The 26,958-nt window shown below is 44.8% G+C and overlaps 1 protein-coding gene across 1 annotated transcript in view; it reads right to left on the reverse strand.

Moving 5' to 3' along the window:
* Positions 1-26,958, reverse strand: part of ARHGAP24 (Rho GTPase activating protein 24) — a 191,034-nt gene that overhangs the window by 124,457 nt on the left and 39,619 nt on the right. The window contains exon 2 of the mRNA XM_059826782.1: positions 23,514-23,601. Coding sequence (XP_059682765.1) covers positions 23,514-23,601 — 88 coding nt within the window. The remainder of the gene's footprint in view (positions 1-23,513; positions 23,602-26,958) is intronic.

Raw genomic sequence — 26,958 nt, forward strand, 5'->3', positions numbered from 1 at the left:
TTGAATTTCTGAAAACTGTCACCGTGCAGGTGGATTTTATCGATGCTAAGCACAAATTCTGACCTCACAAAGGAGAAAGTTCTTTGGTTTTTAAACATATCCTCATGTTTATAAATAAACAACACCGCATATACAAACATACTTGTATTTAGACACACACATCCCTCTGCAGAGTATAAACATACCTTGTAGATGCCTTCATTATTAAAATTGTATTGCTGATCACTGAAATAGGACCCGATCTTTGCAAACGCTGTTCTAAGTTGATTTAAGACCATTAGTTTCCAGGCAGCCAAAGACAAATTGTAGATATTGTTCTTATTTAAAGGTCAACGCATTTCAGAGGTAACTCAACCTCAATCCTTCTTTTTTTTTTTTTTTCTATAATAAATTAATTATAATAAATTACAGGCAAGGAACAGCTTAGAGAGGGCCTGGCCACGTGGGTTGTTTCTTCTTCTTCTTTTCCCATAGTTCTTTAACGCAGTAAGATCCACAAAGAACAACAGACTAACTTTCAATGTTATTGCTTGGTTTGCCGCTTGAGAACATACTCTCGGAGCTGCGGCATGTCTTAGCGCATACAAGGCTTTTGGATGCAATCTGGAACAGACTGCCCGAGCACAGGCAGTTATTCAAGTCCTTGCAATGACTTTACCCCCCCCAAAACGTTCACGTAGGAGAATGGGGGAGAGAGGATGTTTAAACATGGCTATTACAGCTAAATTCCAATTTGATACCAGTTTTCAACCTAAAATCCTCTTCCCCATTTCAATGTGTTACGGTATTTCCCATAATATCCTGTCATAATTGGGCTGCAATCTTGTTTATATTGAAGTTGCTGGGAATTTTGCCACCGGGATCAGGAGTCAGATGTAATGCCGCAAAATTCTAAGCGGTGGTTTGCCGGACAGAGGTCATTAAATGTTTCTGATAGATCCCCAAAAAAATCCGTTATAAGATTTTTCAAGGATTTGGGAGCTTGCTGCTTGCAAATCATTACTGGCATCAGCGGGCGAGTCACAAGTAGGATCAACAGGCAAGCATTTCACAGAATCCCAGGATGAGAGGGGTTGGAAGGGACCTCTGGAGATCATCTAGTCCAACCCCCCACCAGAACAGGGTCACCCAGAGCAGGTTGCACAGGAATGCGTCCAGGCGAGTTTGGAATATCTCCAGAGAAGGAGACTCCCCAACCTCTCTGGGCAGCTCATTCCAGCGCTCCGCCACCCTCAAAGTGAAGAAGTTCCTCCTCGTGTTGAGATGGAACTTCCTATGGCCAAGTTTGTGCCCGTTACCTCTCGTCCTGTCGCTGGGCACCACTGAGAAAAGACTGGTGAATATGACTAAGTTATGTGCTCTCTGCATTAATGAAACCCTTTGTTTTAGTTATAACATCACCTCTTACATCAATATTAAAACGCTGCCAGCTAAAGGTAAGAACAAGCAGGGCAGACACTCTCCCGCAAGGTGCTAAAGCACTGAACTACTTTGTGACGGGATTCTGATTCGTTACGAATTTCTGTTCCTTCCCGGGGCAAACTGATTTCAATAACAACATGCAGAAGCTTTGCGGTATTGATAAAAACGTAGATTCATCTCTCTGATCATAAATGCTGACTTTCCAAAACAACCCCCTATAAATCTGTCCGCTTATTACGGAGCTACACGTAAAGCGAAGTGGGTCAAAGACCAGAAAGGTGTCAAGGCACAGTCCTCACCTTCATTCAAGTTACATTCCTATTCCACTGCAGCCTGAAGCTGGAGGCAACCAGGAAACTTCAAGTCAAGCTCACCTTTTATTCCGAGTGCATACACAGAGCGTATGCATTCATGCTGGATACGAGGAAAAATGTCTTTATGGAGAGAGTGAAGCACTGGACCAGGCTGCCCAGGGAGGTGGTGGAGTCCCCATCCCTGGAGGGGTTCAAGGAACGTGTGGACGTGGCACTGCGGGACATGGTTTAGTGGGCATGGTGGGGTTGGGTTGGGGGTTGGACTTGATGATCTTACAGGTCTTTTCCAACCTTAGTGATTCTGTGATTTCTTTATCCCAGTGCAAACTTTGTTGTTGTTTAAACACGTAGGATTATTTACATTGCAAATACATCAGAGAATGAGAAGATCGATCCAGCTGTTGCTGGACCTGGCACCGCAGGCTGCAATGTAATTCCGGCGTCTCCAGAGAACTGGCATTCTCCCTCCAGCTCTACCATCCACTCTGCTGGTTTTTAATTAATCTTTAGCAATATGTTTGAAGTAGATTTTAATCCCACCTACCTGCATTATTAACCAGAACACTGGAGGTTTTTAAAAGATGCGTGGATGAGGCACTAAGGGACATGGTTTAGTGGTGGACTTGGCAGGGTTAGGTTTACAGTTGGACTTGATGATCTCAAAGGTCTTTTCCAACCTAAATGATTCTATCTTATGATGATTAAAACAACAAAACTAAAAACTACAAGTAATCCCCTCTAAAACATTTGCAAATGATGATTAAATTAACCTCAGTTTAAGAATTAAGGTTCTTTTCCTTACATCGCATAAGTGAAATACTAGTCAGCATAGCATCCGGAACATTTTACCCTCACCCCTGAATATTTAAACGTTTAATAGCAGAATGGGAAAAGACCAAAAGTCAAAATGACTTCCGAGGTGCCCAGAGGCCATTTGGGGCCAGACTTCCAAGTAGTCCCAGCATTACACAAAGATCAAGGCCAAGTGTCATGACAAACACTTAACATTCAGCAATCTTCAGTAACTGCGTGGGCGCACTTCCCTTCGAAGGGAAGAGTGACTCATCCCTCTTCAACCTCAGCTAGTTTTGAAATCCATTAATACAAGGTGGAACATTTCATTCTTATTTAGTATTAAAACCGTAAGACGCAGGTATTCAGGAAAGGCTTTTTTCAAATAGCTGCACGTGTCAAAACACACCCTCGGTAAAGAATCTATAGTCACAGAATACAATCAGTCACAGAAATGCTGTAACCGCAGCGTGTGGCATCTCTCTCGTGCAGGCACGCTTTTGTGCGGAACAGTAAAATGACAGAACCACTAAGGTTGGAAAAGACCTGTAAGATCATCAAGTCCAACCACCAACCAAAAAAAACCCACCACCATGCCCATTAAGCCATGTCCCGCAGTGCCACATCCACATGTTCCTTGAACACCTCCAGGGATGGGGACTCCACCACCTCCCTGGGTTGTTCAGTCTGGAGAAGAGGAGGCTGAGGGGAGACCTCAACGCTCTCTACAGCTCCCTGAAAGGGGGTTGTGGGGAGGTGGGTGTTGGTCTCTTCTCCCAAGGGACAAGTGACAGGACAAGAGGAGATGGCCTCAAGTCGCGCCAGGGGAGGTTCAGGCTGGATATTAGGAAAAATGTCTTTCCTGAGAGAGTGGTGAAGCACTGGAAGAGGCTGCCCAGGGAGGTGGTGGAGTCCCCATCCCTGGAGGGGTTCAAGGAACGTGTGGACGCGGCACTGCGGGACATGGTTTAATGGGCATGGTGGGGTTGGGTTGGTGGTTGGACTTGATGATCTTACAGGTCTTTCCCAACCTTAGTGATTCCGTGATTCTGCAATATTTATGTTGCAGTTTGGAAGCCTCCATGCTCTTCTGCACTCATCCTCAAAGCAGAGGAAGACGGGGGGAGAGCTGCACCTTGAGGCTGAGAGCAATTTCAGACGACAATCCGTTGAGCAGCAACACAAGCAGGACAACCCCCTTAAGAAAACACTGCTTGTCAAGGACATGGCGCAGATGGAAAGAAAAGTTGAAGTGTATTATACTTCAGGTGAATTTTTCTAACGTCACGGCTTTAAAGCTCATTTCCAAATCTCTGAGAGCCTTCAAGGACAGGAGAGGACTGTTCCCTAGAGAGGAGATATAGCCTTTTCAATTTTAGAAACAACAGTTACTTTCCAAGGGGATGCAAGGGATGATCGCAACTTATGAAAACACAACGTGAAGATCACGTGTAATTTTCCATTTGACTACTGTTCACAATGCAACAGGATAGTTCAGCCTGTAAATACACGTGCACAAACATAGAAAGATAATTTGAATTAATTTAGCGGGTTTATGGCATTTATATGTATGATTTTCAAGAATCCACTTTAATACCATCTGATTCTATAATTTTTTCTCAGTATGTTTTTTAATTCTCGTATTTATATTCCATTAACTACTTCCATCTGCTCTGTGGTTGAACTACTGGCACCTTCCAAAGAGGTGGGCTTTTTCCGATTACCTTGATTTTTTTTTTCTCGTACATCAGGATTAATTGGTCTTTATACCTGTTGTCTGCCACCACTTCTTAAAAATTCAGTCTGGCAGCCAGAACTGAGCTTTTTTTAAACCCTGGTTGTTCATCACACAAAATGCTTACAGCAGCTGCTACACTACCTCAACTGCTCTCCAATTTTCAGGTAGCCCTGGACAACAAGACGCCTACAGTGTCGTTAACATCGTATGACTGAGATATTCTTTTTAGTTACAAGATAGCAAAGAGAGCGTTTTGGAGTACAACTGCCTCCCAGGAAAGCAACTGGAAAGCATTTTATAGAAATCAAGTGAGGAGAAAGCGAGCAGCCCACGGAAACGTGAACTTACGTTCACATACGAAAACCTTTTGCTTGTACAAATCAGTGGGTATTTTGAATTGCAAAATAATTTGTAATTTAAATGCAAATTGAAGAAACTGTTTACATATTTACTTTCTCTTCTTGTTTTTTTTATATATATAAATTGAAGACAGATTTATATGCCTGTCAAGAGAGAGGCAGAACGATCCATCCTCAAGTATACGTTCACCTGCTGCCTGTCCTAACTTGTCAGCTTTGACATTATACTAGTGGGAAATTCTATTAAGCATTCGTTGCCTTTACTTTCTTGCCAGTTTTGCTTCCAGGTCTTGATACAACACCTAAGGATGCCCATGAAAAACTCTCCATCTGTTCAGGCTACTTCATACTCAACAGAGACTGTTTAATGGGATGATTAACGGATGATTCACCTTGTAGGTAAACTGCTGGAAGAGCCGAGACACACTAAGTTTTAGATAATATATGGGATCAATCCCTCCTTTCTTTCCAGCACACAGCATCATGGTTTTATTCTGGCTACCAAAAGACACGTTTCTCTGCCTCTGTCAGCTGGGCATTACTCGCAACTCGGACTACAGAACAATAAAGTCAATATGAAAGTCATAGTCAGCATCCTGCGTCGGTTCTGCAAGCTTCATGACTTGATCATTTCAACTTACTAAATTTAACATATCGCTGGAGTTTCCCTCCTAGCTTCCCATAAAGATTATCGTTGCTCATGTTTAATTTCTGGGCATAAAATAGACATTGCTCATGTTTAATTTCTGGGCATAAAATAGACATACGGGAAAAAATGACAATAATAAAGTCAAGAATAGGGCTCTGCTGAGAAACATGCAGTGAGGAGCTGCCAGATAGATTAAAACTGAATTCCCCAGCTCAAAAGTCGAGGCTTGGCTCAATTCTTCCAAGTCATCATACACACAACTATGGGACTTTGTGAAATTTGTTAGGAAGTTGACTACATGTTTAACTCAAATTACACCGGGGCCGAACTCCCTCCTCACTTACAATGAAGAAAATGCAGGATGATTTCAATTCACTTAGACACTGTAAGTAAGTCTAAATAGAAAACTTTCAACTTTGAAGAAGAGCATCTGTATCTGAATGAGGCAGATTGAGTCGAGTAGGACAAATACGCGCTATAAATACGTACACCAGCAAATACAGGTAAGGCAACCAAGTGTATCTGGTGACAGAATACCAGGTCTTTTGCTCACGTGAGACATTGAATGAATTAAGTAGACTTGATTACACAGTACAGAAATAAAAATAGAGCAGGAAAATGTTGTTCGGCTTTTTTCAAAGTTGTCTTAACAGATCCAACCCCTCTTCTTCAGCCCGCTCAAAATTACATCTGTGAAAAATGCGCAGAGATCCAACCTCTTCTTCAAAACATCATCCTAACGCACAGTCCAGAGGAACGAACAAACTCTGCTAAGGAAAATGTACCCATTTTCCCAAAATATTTTTTTTCCCCAAGCAAAGAACTCTACTCCACAAAAAAGGCCATCTATAAAGCAGTAAGTCTGCTTGCCATGGGCTGCCAGAAGTGGCAAGAGGCACAAAAAGCGCAGACTTTCAGATCGAGATGAATAGGGAGCAAAGCAGAGCTGGGACTGTGTGCGAGGGTACCTACTCACCATACCCACCGCACGGCAAGTCACTCCGCTAGCTCTGCTGCATATGTCTACGCCGACGTTGGGAGCATCATTAACATGGGCTAAGGCTTAGAGCATCCCAGGAAAACTTGAGAAGTCGGGCTTGCTTAACAGCAACGGGAAAGGCTGACCGGGGTGTACGATAGCCCGCCGTCGACAAGCGTATTAGCAGGGTGATGACAGAAGGAGGGAGCCTTGAGGTGCCCTTGCTGAGGGTGGGTGGCTTTCCAGCCTTACCCGGGTAGAGCTGCCCTAAAATAACTCCCCACAACCGCTCTGGCCACCAAAACGGGAGGCTGCAGAGGGCAGCACTGCCATGCGCTTGGCTTGCATTACCCAGCACGGTACGTCACAGGCAATAAAAATGAAACATTAACTTTATTAACCTCGTGGTTGCACGGGCCATAAAATTTCCTTGATTTTAAGGTCTCCCTGAAAACCAGTGGACTCTTAAAGGTATCAGACTTTGTACGTGCTGACACCGTCACCGGCCCTTGACAACGAAAGCTGGGACAACACCCTTTGCAGTCCTGCCCAGGTGCCCCCATCGCGAGGCTTTCAGGAGCGAGATATTTTGCGGGGCTGCACGAAGGCTTTGGTCAACAAGACCAGGCTTCGGTCAACAAGACCAGGGTGGTTTGCAAAGGGTAACTGAGACGTGGAGTGGCAAGGACAGGACTGGCATCGCCAGCTCTCAGACACCACAGCGAGGGCAAAACCACAGCGAGCTCTACGGCAGGAAGATGTAGGACAGAGGAAGCAAGGCTGATCAGCGATGAAAAGGGAATTGCAATTCTTCCCCTTAGCAGGACAAGGAGAGAGCCGGAAAAAGCCACCGAGTACAGGAACAGCCAAAGGCCTGGCTACAATACCACTGCTCGCTGCCACGGGATACAAAATCTGAAGTAAATTGGAAGCAGCAGCAAACAAGTGATGCTCTCAACTAATTGCCTGGCACGGTATCAGGGCAGAGTGCAGCCTGTTTACAAAGGCTTTACATTCGAGAGATCTTTATATACTACTTACATTACTTAGACCCACCTCAGCAGAAGGAATAAATGGATTTGGAAAAGCTGATCTGTGAGTAGTTAGATTAATTTTAAGCATAGACAAACTATTCAGGAGGCCTGCTTAGTAGCAGAAATTAGGAGAGGGGTTCTTTGTCACGCTGCAGAACAAAATATTGCTGCGGAGCACAGGCAGAGGTCAGGCATCACTGCTTCAGACGCACAAAAACCCAGCTGAGATTTAACCCTCATTTTGTTGAAGAGCTGGCCAAAATGAAATCACTTACGTATATAAATTAGCGAAGCGACCACTAAAAGAACTGCCACATGCTCCATAAAACATTGATCTCGCCATCAATTCACAAAAAAGCAATTTGCACATTACTGGTAGGGTGAACATGAACTCTACTGAGTAGTAGGGCTGTACAAAACCTTGGTATTTTTCTTTGCAGCAAGTTACGCCACTGAAGGAGGAAAGGGCAAGGTGAAGAGCTAAGCACAGTATTTAATCTTTATCTACTCTCTGCAAAAACAGAAGCGGGTTAAGTACAACAGACCTCCAAGGATGTACTCCAGCTACATCAAGGCTGAAGTTGTCCAAATGCTTTTGGTAGAGGTTTGAGTTGGACTCTGAACTGTATGAATTACCTGGCTTTAGAAAATAACAACAATATGGATATTAAAACAAACAATAATCAAAAACCATCAAGGAATAGGGATGGTGACCAATTCAAATGACAGCTTCAAGTTCAAATTCCCGTAACTTAGTAGCATTACGCTTGTCTCAGTTTCACTTATAGACTAAGAAGCACAAAACACCTTAGGAAAAATATTATGCGTTACTGCCTCTACTTCAGACGCGGAGACTCAACCAAGGGCTAATGGGGTTTGAGGGGGGGGCACACGTGCCATCCAGCACCAGTAATTACTAATGTGCATCTCTGCGTGACAGATTATATCTTTTCACACAGCAGTTTAATCTGTTGAGCTACGGTATCATCAGTCAGACATTTAATTACTATGGAATAAAAGCCTTGTTAAATCTCTCCCCCAGCCTTCGTTGGCGCAAGGCAACTTATGAACGTGACTGAATCTTCAGGGCATTTCCAGGGGAGTATTCTCTGCCTATTTATTTTGAATAACATGTTGGTATGTAGTCGATGCTGTTAAAACAGAAAAGGAATGAACAGAGAGCCGATGCATTAGAAAACCAGCTGCAGATCCAACACTACTTGATGGTACGCCGAGAACGTAAAGCTCAGTTATCCCAGCTCTGGTGTCAACACTTTCTGCCAAAGTGAATTGTGGTTTTATCGCCGAGGTACGTAGAAGTCCCAAGAGATGAAAAGCACTTTCAAGTAGAAAATGACTTTCACATTTTTCTTCTCCCATCATCTGCATGTGTGGACAAAACGCACTCAAAACCCAATAAATCAATGGATACGCGTACACCTATGACAGAACCTTCTTTAAGGGAGGCCACTTCTCCACAAACCTACGTGGCTTTAAAAAGACTGACATGTAAGAAGCTTTTGGGGATTCTTTAAATGGGTTTTAGCGCACTGAAGTCTAACTCGCCTTCGACAAGGCTTTTAAATGACAACTCCAAATATGCATTTGGGGTCAACAGAGCAATTACAGCATTTTAAATAAAGGCTGGGTAGGTATCACAAAAATTTACAAAGATTAATAGTATGGAACCACAATAAATGGATTTGCAATCATTTCTGGCAAAATCCTGCTCTTCAATCCATATGGATTGCCTCTAGAGATACACAGAAAGAACAAACCTCTGGAGGGAAGACGTGCTTGTCCACGGGCCCAGCTCATGCTGTGCCAACTTTCTAAAGCAGCCTCCTGGGCTCTCCTACGTGCCCGTGCTGCTCATCTCTTGCCTCTTTCCAGGAAGAACTACTGAGCGCTCTGATTGTATGTGGTGCACTTCTTTATATATTCACGATACATTTTTATTTTTAATTAAAGCAGAATTATGTAAGACGCACCTCAATGCCTTTTTTTTTTATCGCGAGGCAGCACGGATGGGCAAAAAAAATGAGATAAATGTTTATATTTCAGTAATCATAGAAAATCCTGTAGCTGGTAAGTAATCTGTTTCTTGTATTGCACTGTAGTTGAACATCTAGGTTCTTTATTATTTTCAAGCTACACTCACACTGTAATAATATGTCATAAACTGTATGGTAATTACACACGTAATTCCAGGAAAGCAAAATTACAGTTATCTGGAATGTGCCAAAACATATCCCGGAACTATTCCCATTCCCCATCGTTTCTGTACCAAGTGCAGCAGCGGAAGAGGGAGAGGCAGCAAGGAGAGCCTCACTAACTAACACTTGTAGCTAATCACCGCCTGCGGCGTATCTGGCAACAGGTATCAAACAGAAAAATAGACGTCCAATAAACAGAACGGGAAAAATGTTGGAACAGCTAAAAAGGGCAATGGTTTCAAATATCCCTCGCTGCCACAGCTATGACCCTTCTATCGGCATCATCCAAAACGGAACAGATGGGAGCTAAATGTGCTTTTATCCATCCCAGGCCCGTAACAAACTGCAGGCTGCTCTTCCCGCCTGGATCCTCTTTCACCGTTTCGGAAGTGCTCCTTTGCAATATTGCAAACAGAAAGGCAGCACGCACATGCACGCGTGCCTTGCACGAACAAGTTTTATACTATGACTATTCTTTTGGCAGTACCGGAGCTTATCTTGACTTGCCATTGATAAGGAAATAATAAGGGTATGGCCCAAAATATTTCACGTTCCCCCAATAGAAACACTCCCCTTTATATACCTTTTTGGTAGCCCACTGTTTAATTCCATTATTCACCCTCCTCAGCTCCAACCATCATTGTCTCTCGTGCCTTGATTTTACTGTTTGGCTTGCCTGCTGCTAAAAGTACCCTCTCCCACCTCTCTACCACTTTATTCCCATAGCCGAGATGTTAGTATTTTGTTCTCTGAGCAAAGATGTACCTGGTGGTTTAGGCAGTTTATCCAAAGTTTGCCCTTAAGCCCCTGCTCTCTTCTTCTCTGTCCCTAGAAAATGAGGTCCACACTTAGAGAGGAGAGTAAGCCACAACCCAAACGGAAAGGCATGAAGCTGCAGACGCCCTGGCTCTCTGCAAGAAACCAGCCCCTGGTGTAGCTAATCTTGTTTGGGGATGTTTATCCAAGTTCAGCAAGGTCTCCACTGAGCCAGCTCATTCTCTCATCAGCCTGTGTAAACCTCCTGTTATTACCCCTCTAACATTACTAAGAGCTTTAATGGTGTTATTGTCCGTAACAGGCACATTATTCCACCGTGGTTTGGGAGCCCATCGCTGGCCCCAAGGGCGAGCAGGACCCACTCGCTCCCGGTGAAGCGTGTCCCTTCACGGCAGGAACGAAGAGGCACGCGGTGTCCGAGGCACCCCCATCCCTCTCCCCCGGCACTCGCACCACTGCAGCATGCAAGGCACAGACACGGTTGGTATTTTACCAGCACCTCCCTCCCGCTCCTCTCTCTCGCTGAAGCCAGCAGCCCAGCGGGCACGCTGCCAGCTCCTTCCGCCAAGGTCGAGGACAATAATGCGCTCTGTGCTCTCGCGGCCGAATCGTGCCAAATGGTAGCAGATGGCGTCTTCCCCCCAGACCCCGTAGCCGTGGCGCTGCAGTTGGCAAGCCGCAAAGATCACCCTTCCCTGGGTGTTTTCCTTCTCCCTCCTCCACGTTGGCACGCAGCAGACTGGCTGCCGGGGCCGTCACATTTTCCATAATGGCCCTGAAAGAAGCCCTTTGCAGAGGGGACCCTCCTGCCAGCCTTGGCTGCACGCAGCCAAGACGAAAGGGCAGGCTGCCCCCGGACATGCGCCGCCTACAACGCACACCACGGAGCCGGAATGTTGGCTGCCGGGTACAGCTTGTTTCAACCCGGGGCAGCAGTCCTTCTCCTCCCACAGAAGAGACTGTTTGGTCTGCAGCAGAAGTCAACGTAACACCGTCAAGCACTGCTCCTTGACGTTATTCCTTCATTAATCATCACCTAAAGTGTAGACCAGCTTCATGAAGACTTGACAGTCAACCTTGCGCTTGTAGTTTGAAGCTACCTCTTCACAAATATCCATCGATCACATGTTCCTCCACGTTATTTCTTCCACAAAATAAAAGCTAACCACTCACTGAAGTTACGAATATAGCGGGGATCTGAAACACAGCGCAGAAGATGAGGATTTCACAACCAGTTACGCCCATTAGCTTTATAAAAAGACAATTTCATGAGCAAAGATTTCCATCTCCAGAGGTAGCAGTACAAGCTACGACTCCATGAGGAGAGATGGGACAACGTCGCCCTGGGCAAAGGCTTTCACATCCCACAGAAAGCTCTTCCTTTCCTGTCAAAGAAGGAGTCAGGCTAACCTGGCGTTTACCACGCTGAATAACAAATCAGCACCATGTACCGGTACGTGCTATAACTGTGAATCTGACAGATATGAGGTAGAAATTCTGCTTTTCAACCTTAAATTTGACACCTGTGCTGAAGAAACAAAGACAAGCGAGGTCCTCGCACTCACCGTGGGCTTAAAAAGTTTTGTCGCGCTCCTCTAATACAAGGCTTTAACCCAAACGGAGCTTGCATCTCCCACTACTTTCAGAGATAAGAGGACTTGACAAGCTCACTGCCTGTGTACTTTTGCCTCCCACATCGGGGGCATGAGCTCTGTGCTGCACCAAGGAGGTGAGATCTGCCTTCAGACTCAGCCACCGGCGTTCCAGACAGCTTCAGGCAAGTCACCTACTCTCCGTCTTTCCTGCCATTTTAAGTGGGATACCACCAGCTATTTGGTATATAAGGAGGTATATGCATTTTCATTGATTTGCTTTTCACATCTGCAGAGGTTCTTGCTGAAAATGGCAACAAGCATGGGAATTTCCTTATTATTATTATTGCAGAAGACCGGCAGACGTCTGTACTACAGAACACCCCACCAGATAATGGTATCTTGAGCGTCTATACTTTGGAGCATCCCTCCATAACAGTTCTGTCTCACTTCTTCCTACAACGCTATTTTCCTTACTTAGTGTAATCAAGCACAGATCATCTTTTAACAACTGAAATACAGAAAGCGCACACAGGCAAATGTAATAAAAACATTATCATCTTATCATGAAACTTGGCATGTTGACTAAAGCTGATGGATCCTCAATTCTGTGAGCACGGGTAGACAGTGAAGTAATCATTATCACAACTCATCAAAATAACGGCAGCAATATGGATATTAAGGAAAATCTCCTCTCAAAAAGCTGGAGTTAGCGCTCCCTCTGATTTTTCCCAGCACCATCTTCCCACTTGACAGAATTTGTTTGGGAATCTAAGTTGGAAGCTGTGCTTCGCGGTATGCCGAGGGTACCGCTGACATGAAACACGCTAAAAATTGAAGCCGTGCGTTGGGTACCCTGTTCAGAAGCACATCTATTCCCTCACTGGACTTGTTGATGTTGCCACTAGAGGGACAAACATGAAGCTCATAGCCGTCAAAGATGCCATTCAGACTGCTGTCGTAATTAGGAAGATAAAAGGCATTTTGTTTCTTTTGAGACCAAGTTCAGATTTGCACACCAGTATCGCCACACGTGATTTTGTATTGGCAAACAAAACGGTGTGTCCGCGGCATATAGTTAATGGAGATAACACAGGCATTGGTGAAGACCGACTGTAGCTTCACAACTCATTCAAGCCATACAGTTGGGGTGTAATTTATCTTCAGAGTTTGCACTATCAAAGTTCAGGAAATTCCTCGCACCTTAACAGAACAATGGAAAAAGCCAATATTGCTTCCCTCCCCCCAGTTCGGTCCCCTAACCGCTATCAAAAATTGTCAGAGCAACGAGCGCTCATTCCAGTTACCTTTCTAACATCCCACCCGGCTTCATGAGAACTGTCTCTGCGTGTCTGGCCCGACCTAAGCCAACATCGATATTGATTGTCAAGCTCCAGTGCCAGCTGCAGTGCTGAGGCAGAGAAAAAAAAAAAAAATCTCATCGTTGCCGTCATTGCAACTGGTGGCATTTAAAATAGGGTGGGAGTAAACCATACCCCCAAATGTCATTTTCATGACATGAGCTACATCCTCACTAAGAGCAAATCCGGTGTACGCGTACACTGATGGTGGAAGACGTTCCCCACAAACTCAACCTCTAAGTTTGCTTTTATGCCACTCAAGTTTTTAAAGATGCCACCACCATTATGTTCCGAACTCTTGTACGTAGCGGATGACCTCCAGAGTGACACCAGTGGGTCACACAGAGAAGCTCGTCCCAATGAACAACACTGCTAACTTAACCTATGGAGCAAGCGCGCATCAGATCACCTGCACCACGTGTTCAGCAGGGCCAATAAAAGCAGCACTCTGCTTCTAAATTAAAAGATACAAATGAAAAATAACTTTTGAACTTCAGCTTTATAGACCGTGCTTGAGTAATGGCAAAGGCAACTGCGCTCATTCAAAATTTTTATAGAGTGTACGCAGTCTTCTGCCACATGAAATGAATGCCACTGTGAACAAATGATTGAAAAGTACGTGGAATTACTTCACAAAGAAAGAAAATGAAAGCTACAAGTGTTCAGGAGTTTTCAGAAGTGCTTCATCTGTCACCTATCTTCAAAATAGACCGTAACTAGGAAATAGCATTCAGAAAGCAGGCCATATTACTACTACTTCTAATATAAATACGCACCCTTTTAACCTATAATCTGTACCCGTTCACAAAGATAGAAGGGATTTAAGATCGCAGGGTTTATATATGAAAATCTGTGATGGCTCACGTTTCACTAACTTCAAAGATACACACGCCAGCCGCATGAGTGAGGATAATTTGTCTATTCTGCACGTGCTGCATACCTCAGAGAAGACATTTAGAAAGGGCTCTTTCTTTTATTTTTCTTTAAAATAGTTCTTGCATCTAGATTTAATTCCTTCAGCTTTACAAGCAGATGGCCTTAACTGCTATAATTTCTATCAGGCTAATTTTAGGCTGGGGAAAAAGAAAAAAAATCTATGAATGAATATTTCTATATTTAAAGAAATGATGCTTAAATCAGCTATTGCAGGCTCTCCTACGCTAACTACAAGTGCTGGAGCTCTACCAGAAAAGGGACCTCATCTCCTGAATGGGAAAAGGTGCCCCATCTCCCCTTGCAGGATAAACAGGACGTTTTCTGGTAGTTCTTTAGTAGCCCAAGACTGACTCACCCCAATCTTCATCTTTAAACAGATGTGATATCATAAGGGGATCTTCCATACAAAGGAGAGGAGGCAAAATGACTCCTATGACTCCACAAGTATGCGTCACAATCACGGTCTTGCCTCTCTCCCCCAACCCCCCAGTATAAAGGTTATAAAACCTTCTCGCTGGCTATCACTCATTCAGATTTACATTTCCCTACCATCATTAATTTGCAAGGCTCGTACCTCTCACGAGGATGCAGGTATCATCTCAATTAAACACGCGTGGACACGAAGGCACGGAGAGGTGCTACTTGGTCCAACGTCATGGAAGGACTCACTGCTGGAACTGGAACAAAAAGCAGGTATCTTGAAGTTGGTGCCTTCCCCCCGTGTTGTTCAGTAGCCGTAACAAAGGCACGGAAAACATGGCTAAGAGGGATATTACATGCATTGACCTGTAGGGAAGTGAGCTTGACAGCAGCAGCCTTTACGGTGCCAGCACAACAGCTTGGCGGCATGACCCGCCATCTCGTTTCACAGGGATGTAGGACTGGGGATGGTTTGGGTTTTGCTTTTCTAGAAAACTGTTAAGGAGGCAAACCTATTACGGGCACGTCAAATATTTGCGCATCACAAGAGCTGCTGCTCGAGATGGAAAAGGGTTCATTCCCACCGAGCCCTCACCATTAACCTTGTGAGAAACAAGCGGCAAAGCTTCAGCTGGCTTCATTTCTCTGGCTCGCTGACTCCATGCATTTCCAAGAGTCACTTTAAAAAAAAAAACAACCCAGTTTAGAGTCGTTACAGCTTCCTTTGAAGGACGAGAACGAGACGGAGCCTGCCAATGTGTCCGCATGCAGAGAGGTGGCTCCCTACCAAATACATTTTTGAGAAATGACTCTGTTAATAAGGACAGCAACGTGTTCAGGAGCTCTTCAATAGGAAACGAGCAGCGCTCAAAGCTGCTTTAGCGCAATATGCCATTACACGGAGGTATCTCTGCGCAGTAAGGCTGGTGCCCGTTCCATTAAACAGCCTGCCTGCTCCCTCCCGAAGATATCAGAGGTACAATTAGTTCAGTCGGCAGTATCAGCAATGCCCTTGAGGTCCTGCGCTCCTGACGACTAATGAAGAGGCACTGCTGGCTGTCAGCGCGTGCAGGGGAAGGCATTCGTCTTTGTGGCAGCCCCAATTAAATGCGCCGGGGTCACACCAGGAGGAGATAGGGATTCAGCGCAGGGAACAAGTCGAAGCAGCAGACTGGTTTAACACTTCATTTTTGGGTTTTATACATCATGGAGAAAAAGGGAATCAATGTTGCGTTAGCCATGCTGATGGTAAAGGGAATACAGAGCGTCCGCATGGCAGCAAAGGTAGAGAGAGTACCTCGGTGCTGGGGTGCGTGCGCACGTGCACTGGGGAAAGGTGTTTTTTGCAGCAGGGTGGGAAACCTCATAATACACAAACAATTTCCTCTTAAAGTCAAGAGAAGGGGATTTGCCTCGTGCATTGCGTTCCTAACACTCTGCTAAGCCTTCAAGGAAAGCTACTCACCGTACGTGTGGGTATCCTCACCTTGGACACGGCAATTACTCCTGAGAAGATAAGGCAGGGAAGCTCTTGCCCCTTATTTCTCGCGAGGCTACATCCTTACAGAAAACAAACCGTTCTACTTCAAAACAACAAGGTTCAAAACCTTCTAAAGCATTTTCATCCCCGAGACATCACGTTGAATTATACCAGTCACAGTCAAACACGCCAGCTAACCATCTGCCCCGTTTGGTGCCTCACTGCAGCGTCCAACCTTCCCCATCCCGCAGAAGTCCTGCTGCCATATGACTTCTAGGACTGCAAAGTATTGATATCAGAAGAGAAGAATATTGAAGCTACGGTAAGTAGCCGGTATCCAACCTGTTAAGGTACATGGGAGCACTACAAAGAAAATTGCTTATTTAGCCAAAAAAGATTTATCTGTGATTCGTGTTTTGTCTTACTTGTGTCCCTTAGGGAAAGAAATGCAAGTGAACTTATCAAATCCACGTTTTCCAGGTTTTCACGGACCCTTAATTAAAAACGCTGCCAATAAGTAGGTGACAAGAATTATCACCTACTGTGGCCTCCCCATATCAGATGTTTGAGAACTGATGGCGAAAGTCTCAGAGGTCTTAATCCGCTAAGCACTGTGTATCAACAGGGAACTGGAGGGTTTTTAATAACTTTACAACACGCTGGCAGCCATTTATCTTCTCAACCCTCACGACACACTTGTGAAGGCTAAAGGGCCTGTTTACCGACAGCAAAATCGCTGTGACACACACACGTATGCAAACCAGATCCCCCCTGACTCTCAGCCACGGGTGCAAAGACCTAAGCGAATCTAAGCCGACTTAACTATAAGATAGCTATTCTGCAGAAATGCAATAACGTCGTCCTTTGGAACGAAAAAAAATCATTAAGCTTTGAGGAGTGAAAGCCTACTGCAGCAGGAGAAGCAATAGAGTTTATTATCCGACCTTTTATGTAAAGGAAGCTTAAAAAACACCCCTCAAACCCACCTCACGCTCCCTAACAGAACAGTTAATCTGCAGGAAACTTCATTTGCCATATGGTATGCAATTAAAGGCAAAGAACTAAAGCAAAAGGCCTGTGGACACCTCTTTTTTTTTCTGACTAATGAAAAAATCATTCTAACAATTTCAAAGTTCTGGGAATTAATATTTCACTCCCTCGCAGAGATTCTCTAATAAAGCCATGGGCTTTTGGGAAACGCTCTGCAGTCAAAGACTTCGCAAGTCTATAAAGTCAGCCTAGAAACCTGATGAAATACTGCTCACCGCTCTGAGAAAGCACAGGGAAAGAATTTCAGGCCAGAAAAATGAGATTCAAACGCGCTGTGAGCAGCAACAACTCAAGTCCTCCAAAATAATAGAAAAATACTTCACAGGGCACTCTCCACAACAGCGCTGGGGAGCGCTTCCCTAACGTCAATTTGTAAAACCTACTGCAGACTTCTAAATTACCTGAAAATAATTCTTACGAGAAAAGCCGTGATGCAAAAGCAGCCAAATGTTTGAACAGTATCAGAGACGTAGAGACTGGGGGAGTATCAAAAGCAAGTCTTGTACATGGCAGTCCAGTGAAACTGCTTTTGTTTCACATCCCTTCCAAGTGAAGCATTTGGAAGGTAGCTTAAGTATTTTAAGTACAAGTCATGTTTTGATTTATATCCTGTACTTCTACTCAAAAAAGCAGAAGTAAGTTGTCTCGTTGCGGCAATGCGTCTGGCCTCTTTTCAACTAGTACCCCAAAGGGAACCAACACTTCTGTTGCATAGCATCGCCGAGAAACCGCCTTCTGAAGAGATGTACGTGCAGAAGCGTTGTGCGCAGAGAGAGCTCATCTAAACCAGAATAAAAACGGTGCGATTTTCCTTAGCAATATGTTTGGGCTTGTTCTCTTGACTACAGCTCTCAGGCCTGACAAACTGACCTTAAACGAACGCAAGCGTACAGCGCTGAAGGTAATTCCTGCCTTCCGCAGTCTCCACCATCCACCACTCAAGAAAGATCTCATGTTCCCTGATGGAAAGGAGATAACCCAGGAGCCATACACACAAGAAATCAGCAGACACATGAGCGCAGGAAAAAGCAGCAACAGAGATTACAAGGAACTTCCCCGAAATATTATCTCCAAATAGTGTGAACAACCCCTAGGAATGAAACCGTGCCGTAAACTGCAGACACCTAACTTGGAGCTGCGCTGAGAATGTTTTTAGAGGACGAACAGACTTCGGTAACTCGGTACTACCGAAGTACAAATTCATCCACACAGATGCACACGCCAGACTACGATACTTTGCCAACGGTGAAAAACACAGTGCTCCTCTACCAAGTTGACAAGCAAAAGATCCCGCAAGGAATAGCAAAGATCAACATTTGGAAACGTACGTTTTCGTTTAAACGGTGCTAATTAAATACGAACACTCATGCAACTGAACAACTCATCAGAGAAACCTTTGGGATATTTGTGTCTCTAAGGGAACTCATGCCTTAGCACGCAAACAGACCGCCTGCTAGCGAACACGGTCCTGTAAGTAAGCTCGTCTTCAGTGCTGTTTTCTCATTAAATCTGCATATAATACAGGCCAGGGACAAAGAAATACATGATACGATGGCATTCAGACAGTGAAATACCACTGCAGTCGTGATGTGGCTTCTTACCCATGAGGCCAGTGATTTATCACTCTCATAGAGCAGGACATCAGCCACCGCGTAAGGACCAAGAGCAATTGGGGAGGTAGCAGTATGAACAGTTTAGTTTCCAGGATCAAAGTCCAGTCAATGATGAAGCACATTCCTTTGCCCATTCAATCACCATCAACCTCTTCCAGGCAATTACCTACGTAGTCCCAGCTTATTTTTGCTGAGTGCATCAGGAGATGAGGATTCAAGTCCTGGGAGCTCCTACAAGCATCCGGACATCCCTGGGAAAGCCACAGGCTCCTACTGCAAGGCTTTCCATACCGCCCTCGCTCAAAACACCTTCAGGCAGCAACCCTTGGAAAGCCCAGGGGACTCCAAAAAAGATGCTCGAGCCTTGTGCGAAAGCCAACGGACGAGTCTGAGCTTCCCACATCTCTGAGCTCAGCTCCTCCTGGTGCAAACGGGGTGCAGCAACTCAACTCAAGCAGGAATCAAGTCCCCCATCTGCAAACCGCCACACGTGCAAACGACGGCGCTTTCTTGTGCCTCGGTTCCGCGCCTCCGTACCTACGGCTGACACCTAGCTAGGTCACCCGATTCAGTTCCGCGTGAGCACAAACGCCTTCCCCCGTTACACCTGCGTAGCCAGATAAACACCTCGGGTTTCCTTTAGAAAGGAACAAATACACGGAATGAGAGTTTATTTTCTAAATGAAACTAGTAACAATCAGCAAATAAAACACAGTCACTTGAACAAACCTAATCACACGACTTTACTATATGTATATACTTCCCTTTAAAAAGGCATTGATTTTAACTCTCTTCTGGTTTCTGTTGAGTATGAAACATTCCCTCGAGCGCGCGAGAAGCTGTTAACAACCACAGACGTCACTAATCACCCCGTGGTCGCACTGACTTGGGTACGGAAAACTCCTGCACAGAAGCGTGGCGTGGGCCTCGTGCTGTACAGGAGACAGTATCACTCCTGGAAATTAACTTCATCAGCACAGCAAAAGAAAAAAAAAAGGAACAATTCTAAGTATTAAACCATGTCATGGCTTAAGGAATGAACAGAATGTTTTCAAAATGCAAATTAAAGGCATCTGTATTTTAATTACGGCGTCAAAACTGCAAGATAATTGTCTCCACACACATTTCTTTCATTCATCTGCAGAGATGGCTGCGTACAGAGAATTAGTTTCATAGTATAAACCTACTCCCACGTACATTCCCAAAATAATTTGCATGTATTACCAATAAACAAACACACACACACACACAAGTTTTCAGGCCACCCACAAACATGATAGACAAAAAGAGGAATTATCACTATTGCCTTTGGGATTATAACTAAAATTACTTCGACTTTTAATACAGGGTAAACAGAATTCAAGAGCAGCGTGAGCTTCGGCGCCATACGTTTTACACAACGTTCATTTAAGCTGACAAAATTAAAAACCCGCTGCAAATAGATCCCGTTGCTATGTAGCTGTTTTCTCATAGGAAAGCCAACAAAGGCTAAACAGAACCTTGGCTACAATATATTTTTCTCTATTACACTCAATGAGCTCAGTTTTGTTGCCATCAGCCTATAAAACTGACTTTTACACTGAGGCATGAAGAGGATACAGATGACAAACAGCTCCATTACAAAGGGCTGACAATACTTGCCTTGAGAAGCAACAGTGACAATGACGACGGTGGCAAAGCTCACTTCGTCTTTGCTCAACATACGGCTGACAACGCTTCTACAGGCACTGTGATGCCTCCACAGCCAGCCTGAGTCTCGATTTTAATTTCATCCCCCAAAGACCAGGGCTGTGGCATGAAATTTCCTATCTGTTTTCCCAAAACCTTTTTTTTTTTTCGGTCATGAATCCTTAGCATAGTATCTCACCAGGAAAACTGCTCCAGTATGAAGCCACTATAGCTGCATGCAAGGGGGGTTGGAAATAAATATACTGGTGCTATCCTAAACACATTCAAAACCCTATACTCAGAATTAAAAACAAGCAAACAAACCAAAAAAACCCTACCTGATTCTCAGGGCGGCTCCAGATAAACAGTGAAGGCAACCCAAAAATTAATTGCAAATTACTTTTTAACTTGACTGCATAGAAAGATGGCACAACAAATATTTTGGGAAATCACAAGAGCGATGGTGCTCTCCCACCAGCACTGCCCATCAGCGCAGCAGCCGGCACTCCCGTTGTTGGCTTTGCTGCCAAAGGCTTTCTAACTTGGGCATGAAGGATGACCCGGGCTAAGACTTGGCACATAAGGGCTCAGGCTGGAAGAAAATCGAGTGAGAGGTGCCGACACTTTGAAAACCAGCAGTAAACAGTCAAATTCTGAGAGCAGAAGCAACACAGGTGGTGGTTGAGACTTAACAGCGTACTGGTAACTCAAACCCAGGGCGAAGCGTTGCATGTTTAGGCTGGATACTAGGAAAAATGTCTTTCCTGAGAGAGTGGGGAAGCATTGGAAGAGGCTGCCCAGGGAGGTGGTGGAGTCCCCATCCCTGGAGGGGTTCAAGGAACGTATAGACGTGGCACTGTGGGACATGGTTTAGTGGGCATGGTGGGGTTGGGTTGGTGGTTGGACTTGATCTTACAGGTCTTTTCCAACCTTAGGGATCCTGTGATGTTCTGGAGGCTTTCTACAATTTAGGTAACAGCCAGGTACTGCGGTAAAAGCATTCAAACTCAGCAGCTAAGTACGGTCTGACCTCCAAACGTGCTGTACGCATCCCACAGGCAGCAGCGCTGTTTGGGATTGCATCATCCACAGAAAAGGAGTCATCTCTGAGGAAGGCGCTTGAACACGGACAGAAGGGCCTGCCTTCAAAGCCTAAGTGACTGTTCAAGCCTTATTCCATTACCATTTCCTACCATCCTGTTATCAGCCAGATTTCCTCCTGTTAGGAGCTGTATCTGAGGGAGCGAGACGGGAACACCCCAGTTTTGCGCGCTTCTTCAGCAGCGCCTTCTAGTTTAACCTGCGGCAGGAGCTAAAGCTGCTTCGCCCATGGTGACGTCTACCAGGAGAGAGAGCATCATCACCGAAATCAGGGCCAGTCCACTTCTGCCTGCTCTTCTTATCCCCTCCACACCCGCTGCTGCAGGGCACGGACCCTCCTGCCGTAACAGCAACAGCTACAATGACGGAAGTTCAGCTTCTCTCTTTCCCATCTACAACACCCAGAAGAAACAGAGGCTTAAATTTATGAAATGACTGATTGGAAGTCCCATTTTGCCCGGAAATTTTAGGTCAGAAAGCATTCTGTGTGTTTTGGGGGGGGGGGGGGGAAAGCACACTTTTTCAGTTGAAAAGAACTCTCAATTTTCAATGGGAACAAGATTTTAGTCAACCCCAGACTTGCAATGTTAATATTAGGTTTCCTTCAGTATTTTGAACATAGGAAAAAGATACAGACCACAGTGAGAAACTTCTTAAAATGTGATTGATTCAAGCTGGGGTGAGTGTTAAGCAAACCTCACAGATACCATGCTTGCTTTCCTTGCATACTAACTTACTGCACATAGCTTTCATAATCAAATTCTTTGCCACGTATGAAAGCAAAAATAAAGCTGCACTGTGCCGAGCTGCATCTGCAAATTCCAGTGAGTGACTGGCCTCCTTACCTTTCAAATCTACTTCATATTTCTTACACTTCTACAACATATCAAAACCTCCGTACCTCAGTCAAGACAACTACGTTTGTGCCTTGACACTGAGATGGTTTAAGAGCAAGAACATGGAGATGAGTTTCAATGAATATTATCCTCTATTTACCCTTTTAAATAGCCATAATGGGAAAGTAAATGGAAAAGTAATATGGGGATTAACAGAATATATTGAATAAACACAGTGGGCTAACTGGCTGTTGAAGCATAGGTTGGAAAAGACCCTTAAGATCGAGTCCAACCATTAACCTAACACTGCCAAGTTCACCACTAAACCATGTCCCGCAGTGCCACAGCCACATGTTCCTTGAACACCTCCAGGGATGGGGACTCCACCACCTCCCTGGGCAGCCTCTTCCAATGCTTCCCCACTCTCTCAGGAAAGACATTTTTCCTAATATCCAGCCTGAACCTCCCCTGGCGCATCTGGAGGCCATTTCCTCTTGTCCTATCACTTGTCACTTGGGAGGAAAGACCAACACCCACCTCCCCACAACCCCCTTTCAGGGAGCTGTAGAGAGTGATGAGGTCTCCCCTCAGCCTCCTCTTCTCCAGACTGAACAACCCCAGCTCCCTCAGCCGCTCCTCATCAGACTTGTGCTCCAGACCCCTCACCAGCTCCGTCGCCCTTCTCTGGACACGCTCCAGCACCTCAATGTCCTTGCTGTTGTCACAATCTCTTTATCCACCCACAGTGACCAGGGAGCGTTCTTCAGTGATGGTACTGATGTCATCAAGCCCACGTGCTATACTTGATAAGCTGTTGATGCTGTGTTACGGATTCCTTTCTTACCACAGGACACACTACTTCATAGCATCCAATATAATCCAAAATAATTACCAAATACACTTGTACTGTCCCTATACCACTCAGTGGTGCAGCCCCTCACCATGAACAATCATGCTTTACGCTGACAGATAAAAAAACCACATCCTTTTCCTACACTGCTCGGCGGTGAATGGAAAAAAAAAAAAAGAATGAAAGAATTAACAAATTAACGAATTTTCTTTTCCTTAAATTGAATCATTAATCACCTTCATCTTCTGTTCTGGCAGAACAGACGTGGCCATTTGTCACTGAGAACAGAACTGCAAAGACTTTTTACATGCAGTGGAATAGCCTACCTGGAACAACTTCAAAAAGGAACTTTCCTGGACTTTCTTCATTGCAGGGATGCTCAATTACTCTGTTGCCAGGCAGAAAGATGGTACCCTAAAGAAAAAAATAACAACAAATATGGGATTAAAACTGGTACCGGGCTTCTGACAGACTCACACTTCTTTTTAGACTGGGGTATACGTGAATTTGTGGTGTTGCGCACGGGCAGCTGACTTGCGATGTGAGACTGAGGAGGGTTTATCCCAAACGCCAACGTCATAGATCCCCTTAATTAACTGAGGCATTCAATAACGGCTTTAGATTTTTTTCATCTCTTGGCTTTTTGATACCATTGATACAATTCCACTGTGGTGCAGGGAAAATTCGAGACTAAAAGAAGGTTAGTTTGACCCTGACGGTGAAAAGCTTTGAAGTTGCACGCGTGAGGCCGATGAACTTACCAGCCAGGCTTCTTGGCTAAAGCCAAAGGATATACGGACAGAAGAGTGACCTCAATTTCTCGGGTGCGTACTCAATTCCTGCCCTGTGCCCTTGCGCCGTACCATCCCAGGAGAAAACATCCCACTCCCACCCACCGGCAGCACCAGCAGACCGACACATTGCAAAGCACAGGACTCCGGCACAGGAGTCCTCTTCAAAGCTGCGGTTGCTACAGGCGGATAGACGTCGGATAATCTCAGTGACGGGCACTGAACGCCTTTATCACAACTTTATTACGTTCAGTAGGCAAATGGGGAATTTTAGCCGTGCATATTTGGGAACGCTGGTTACCAAAACCAACGCCTGCAACGCCCAAAACATTTCTGGGGCTGCAGTGGAACGAAGACGTAACTTCCCCCCCTCTCTTTGCCCCTCTGCCACATGGGAGGGACAGACCACCCCTTTCCTCTCAGAGCGCTTTTTCATTTTCAGGTATTACAGCTCCTCTTAGTACCATTTCCTCTTCAGTTAGCAGGCAGTCCTTAATGAAATTATTCTGGGATGGCTGTCCAGGAGTAAATTTTCAGAGCAGCATCCTAGGAATTGTATTAGGTACAAGCTCTCCATCACTGTTAATGGGAGATAATACCTACTTACCAATAGTTTCCAATTACTGCATACCAGGGCCCCTATCTCCAAAGTAAACAACTTACATAACTTACACGGCTTAAACATAGACTATCTCAAGTTGGAAGGGCCCCATAAGGATCACCGAGTCCAACATGGAGCACCGTTTTCCATAGCAGTTGCACCAAACACTGCTTCTAAGTATCTGTCAGACCCCTCATCTGAACGGCAGTAAAGATATCCCTGTACAGGAAAACCGTCGATTCCTAGATCCAGTATTCGCCGCTACGGCCCGTAGCCTTCATGACGAGCAGAAGCGTTTACAATGATCGGGAAGGCAAGACAAACAGGATGCTGTAGTCTTCTCGCAAAGGAGACCTTACAAACGGACAAGAAAAAGTCATCTGAAGAAACAGGTGACAAATGTTTCACAAAATCAGTATTTCCACCAGCTGATGCGGAGACCGAGCTCTACACCGACTTGTCACAGCGTATTGCTGTCCGCCAGCGGACACAGCGTGCCACGGGAAGCCAAGGACAGGGTGCACAGCTATTTTATCAGCTCATACAAAATCGCCTCCGTTAAACACTATGCTACTTTGTACCGCAAACAGATGAAACAGAAGACTATTCTGCTGAGGTGGTAGCAGCAGCAAGCGTTAGCAGATGTGGGCAGCTTTCCCCGCTCACCGCGTTGTAAGCATTAAGTGCCTTGGTCCAATAGCTCTACTAGAAGCTATTTTCCTTTGCTCCTGCTACAAGCAGCAACTGTCAATAGATGTCACACTCCAAAGCCTTCTGTGAAATACCTTATTCGGCGAGAATAGTATCATGAACAAAAAAGATGATACGCACGGGAAAAGGTAAGTCACAAAATAGCTCAACTTCTCATATAACAGCTGGAGAAAACCCAGCAAATATAAAGAATACATTTTTCTGAGAATTATGGGAGACCAGGAAGAAGAATCTCTAAACTCCATTTTTAACTACATGTATTTTATGTCACGTGCAATAGACGGTTAAGACCGGTATAATTGTCTTGCCCACTTTAACTTTCAGCTTGAGCTGGTTTCACCTAAAGCAAGCTCTACCCAGCACACAGGATGAGCAAGATCAGAGTCTTCACACCGGAATGAGTTTCACTGGCTCAGGAGCTTGCGTCAGTGAAGGCATACAACATAGTTCAGCTAATTATACGTCTTGCTATTCAATTAAACAAAAATACAGAATTAAGGAGACCTAGCCTACAGCGCTGTAAACTAAAATCAATTTACAAGACAGTAAAAGAAAACTGCATTCAACTTCGCTGTCAACTCATTAGCACTAGACACGCTGCAGTCTCATTACGACATGATGCTTTCTGATTCTTTGATGTAAACCCCTTTTAGTATTTACTTTACAGTGAGCTGTCTTAATGATGGGTTTTTGAGAACATAGGAACAAAACAGTCATAACATTTATAACCTTAGTGCCTTCATTTCATAGATGAAGCCCATTTCATCTACTAATATGCAAAGCCTAAAGCCACACATGACACCTAAGTTAATACGAAGGGAATCCAGACACCACCACCGTACAGAATATTGCTGGGGTTTAAAAAGAAAACATGTCCTCAGATGGAAATTTTATTTTACTGTCTATTTTCAGAACTATTATTGCAAACATCAGTGCATGTGAAATACTTAAAAACATATACATATGTGGGGGTTTTTGAAATAAAAAAAAATAGCTTTGTTTGTGCAACATGCACCTGGGTGCCCCAGACGAGCGGGGAAAGCCTACGAGAGTGATTGCAGCTCTTTCACTTCCCATTTTGTCTGCTTTCGCACCCATCTGTCTGCCTTCACCATACAGCAACGCTTCCCCTTCAAGTAAGTTTTGTAGCTACCTCCAGAACCATACCAAGGCTATACGGAGCGTCCCTTTGCTTAGTTTCTCAGCAGCTCGCAGCGTGTTTCACACGAACACGCTAACACCCGGGGCACACATCCGTACCGTCACTAAACCCCCGCGGCCCCTCGTGTGTGCCGGGTATTTGGTATGAGCGCGGGGGACCCCAGTCCCCACGTCACTGTCGGTCCCCTTGCTCGGTTGTCTTTCTGGGCCCCTACGGTGCGACATCTGGCCCATCCTAACAGCTTGGTTAATCCAAAGAGTACGGAATATCAGAGAGTTGCAAAGGTTCAACAAGTTAAAGCTCTGTTTTCCCCCTTGAGTCTCTAATTCCAGGGGGGAACAAGAGAAACCCAACGATATAGTCTTAGACACTTAACAAGATAGTAATTCACGCATAAAAGATGAAGGTGATTTCCAGAGGAAATACATGTTTTGACTTGGGTATCAGTGCATATAGATGTTCTAGAATTATAAAACTTCTCATTGCTTCCTATCAAACTACAAATC

The sequence above is a fragment of the Gavia stellata genome, chromosome 19 (assembly GCF_030936135.1).
Source record: "Gavia stellata isolate bGavSte3 chromosome 19, bGavSte3.hap2, whole genome shotgun sequence".
NCBI lineage: Eukaryota > Metazoa > Chordata > Aves > Gaviiformes > Gaviidae > Gavia > Gavia stellata.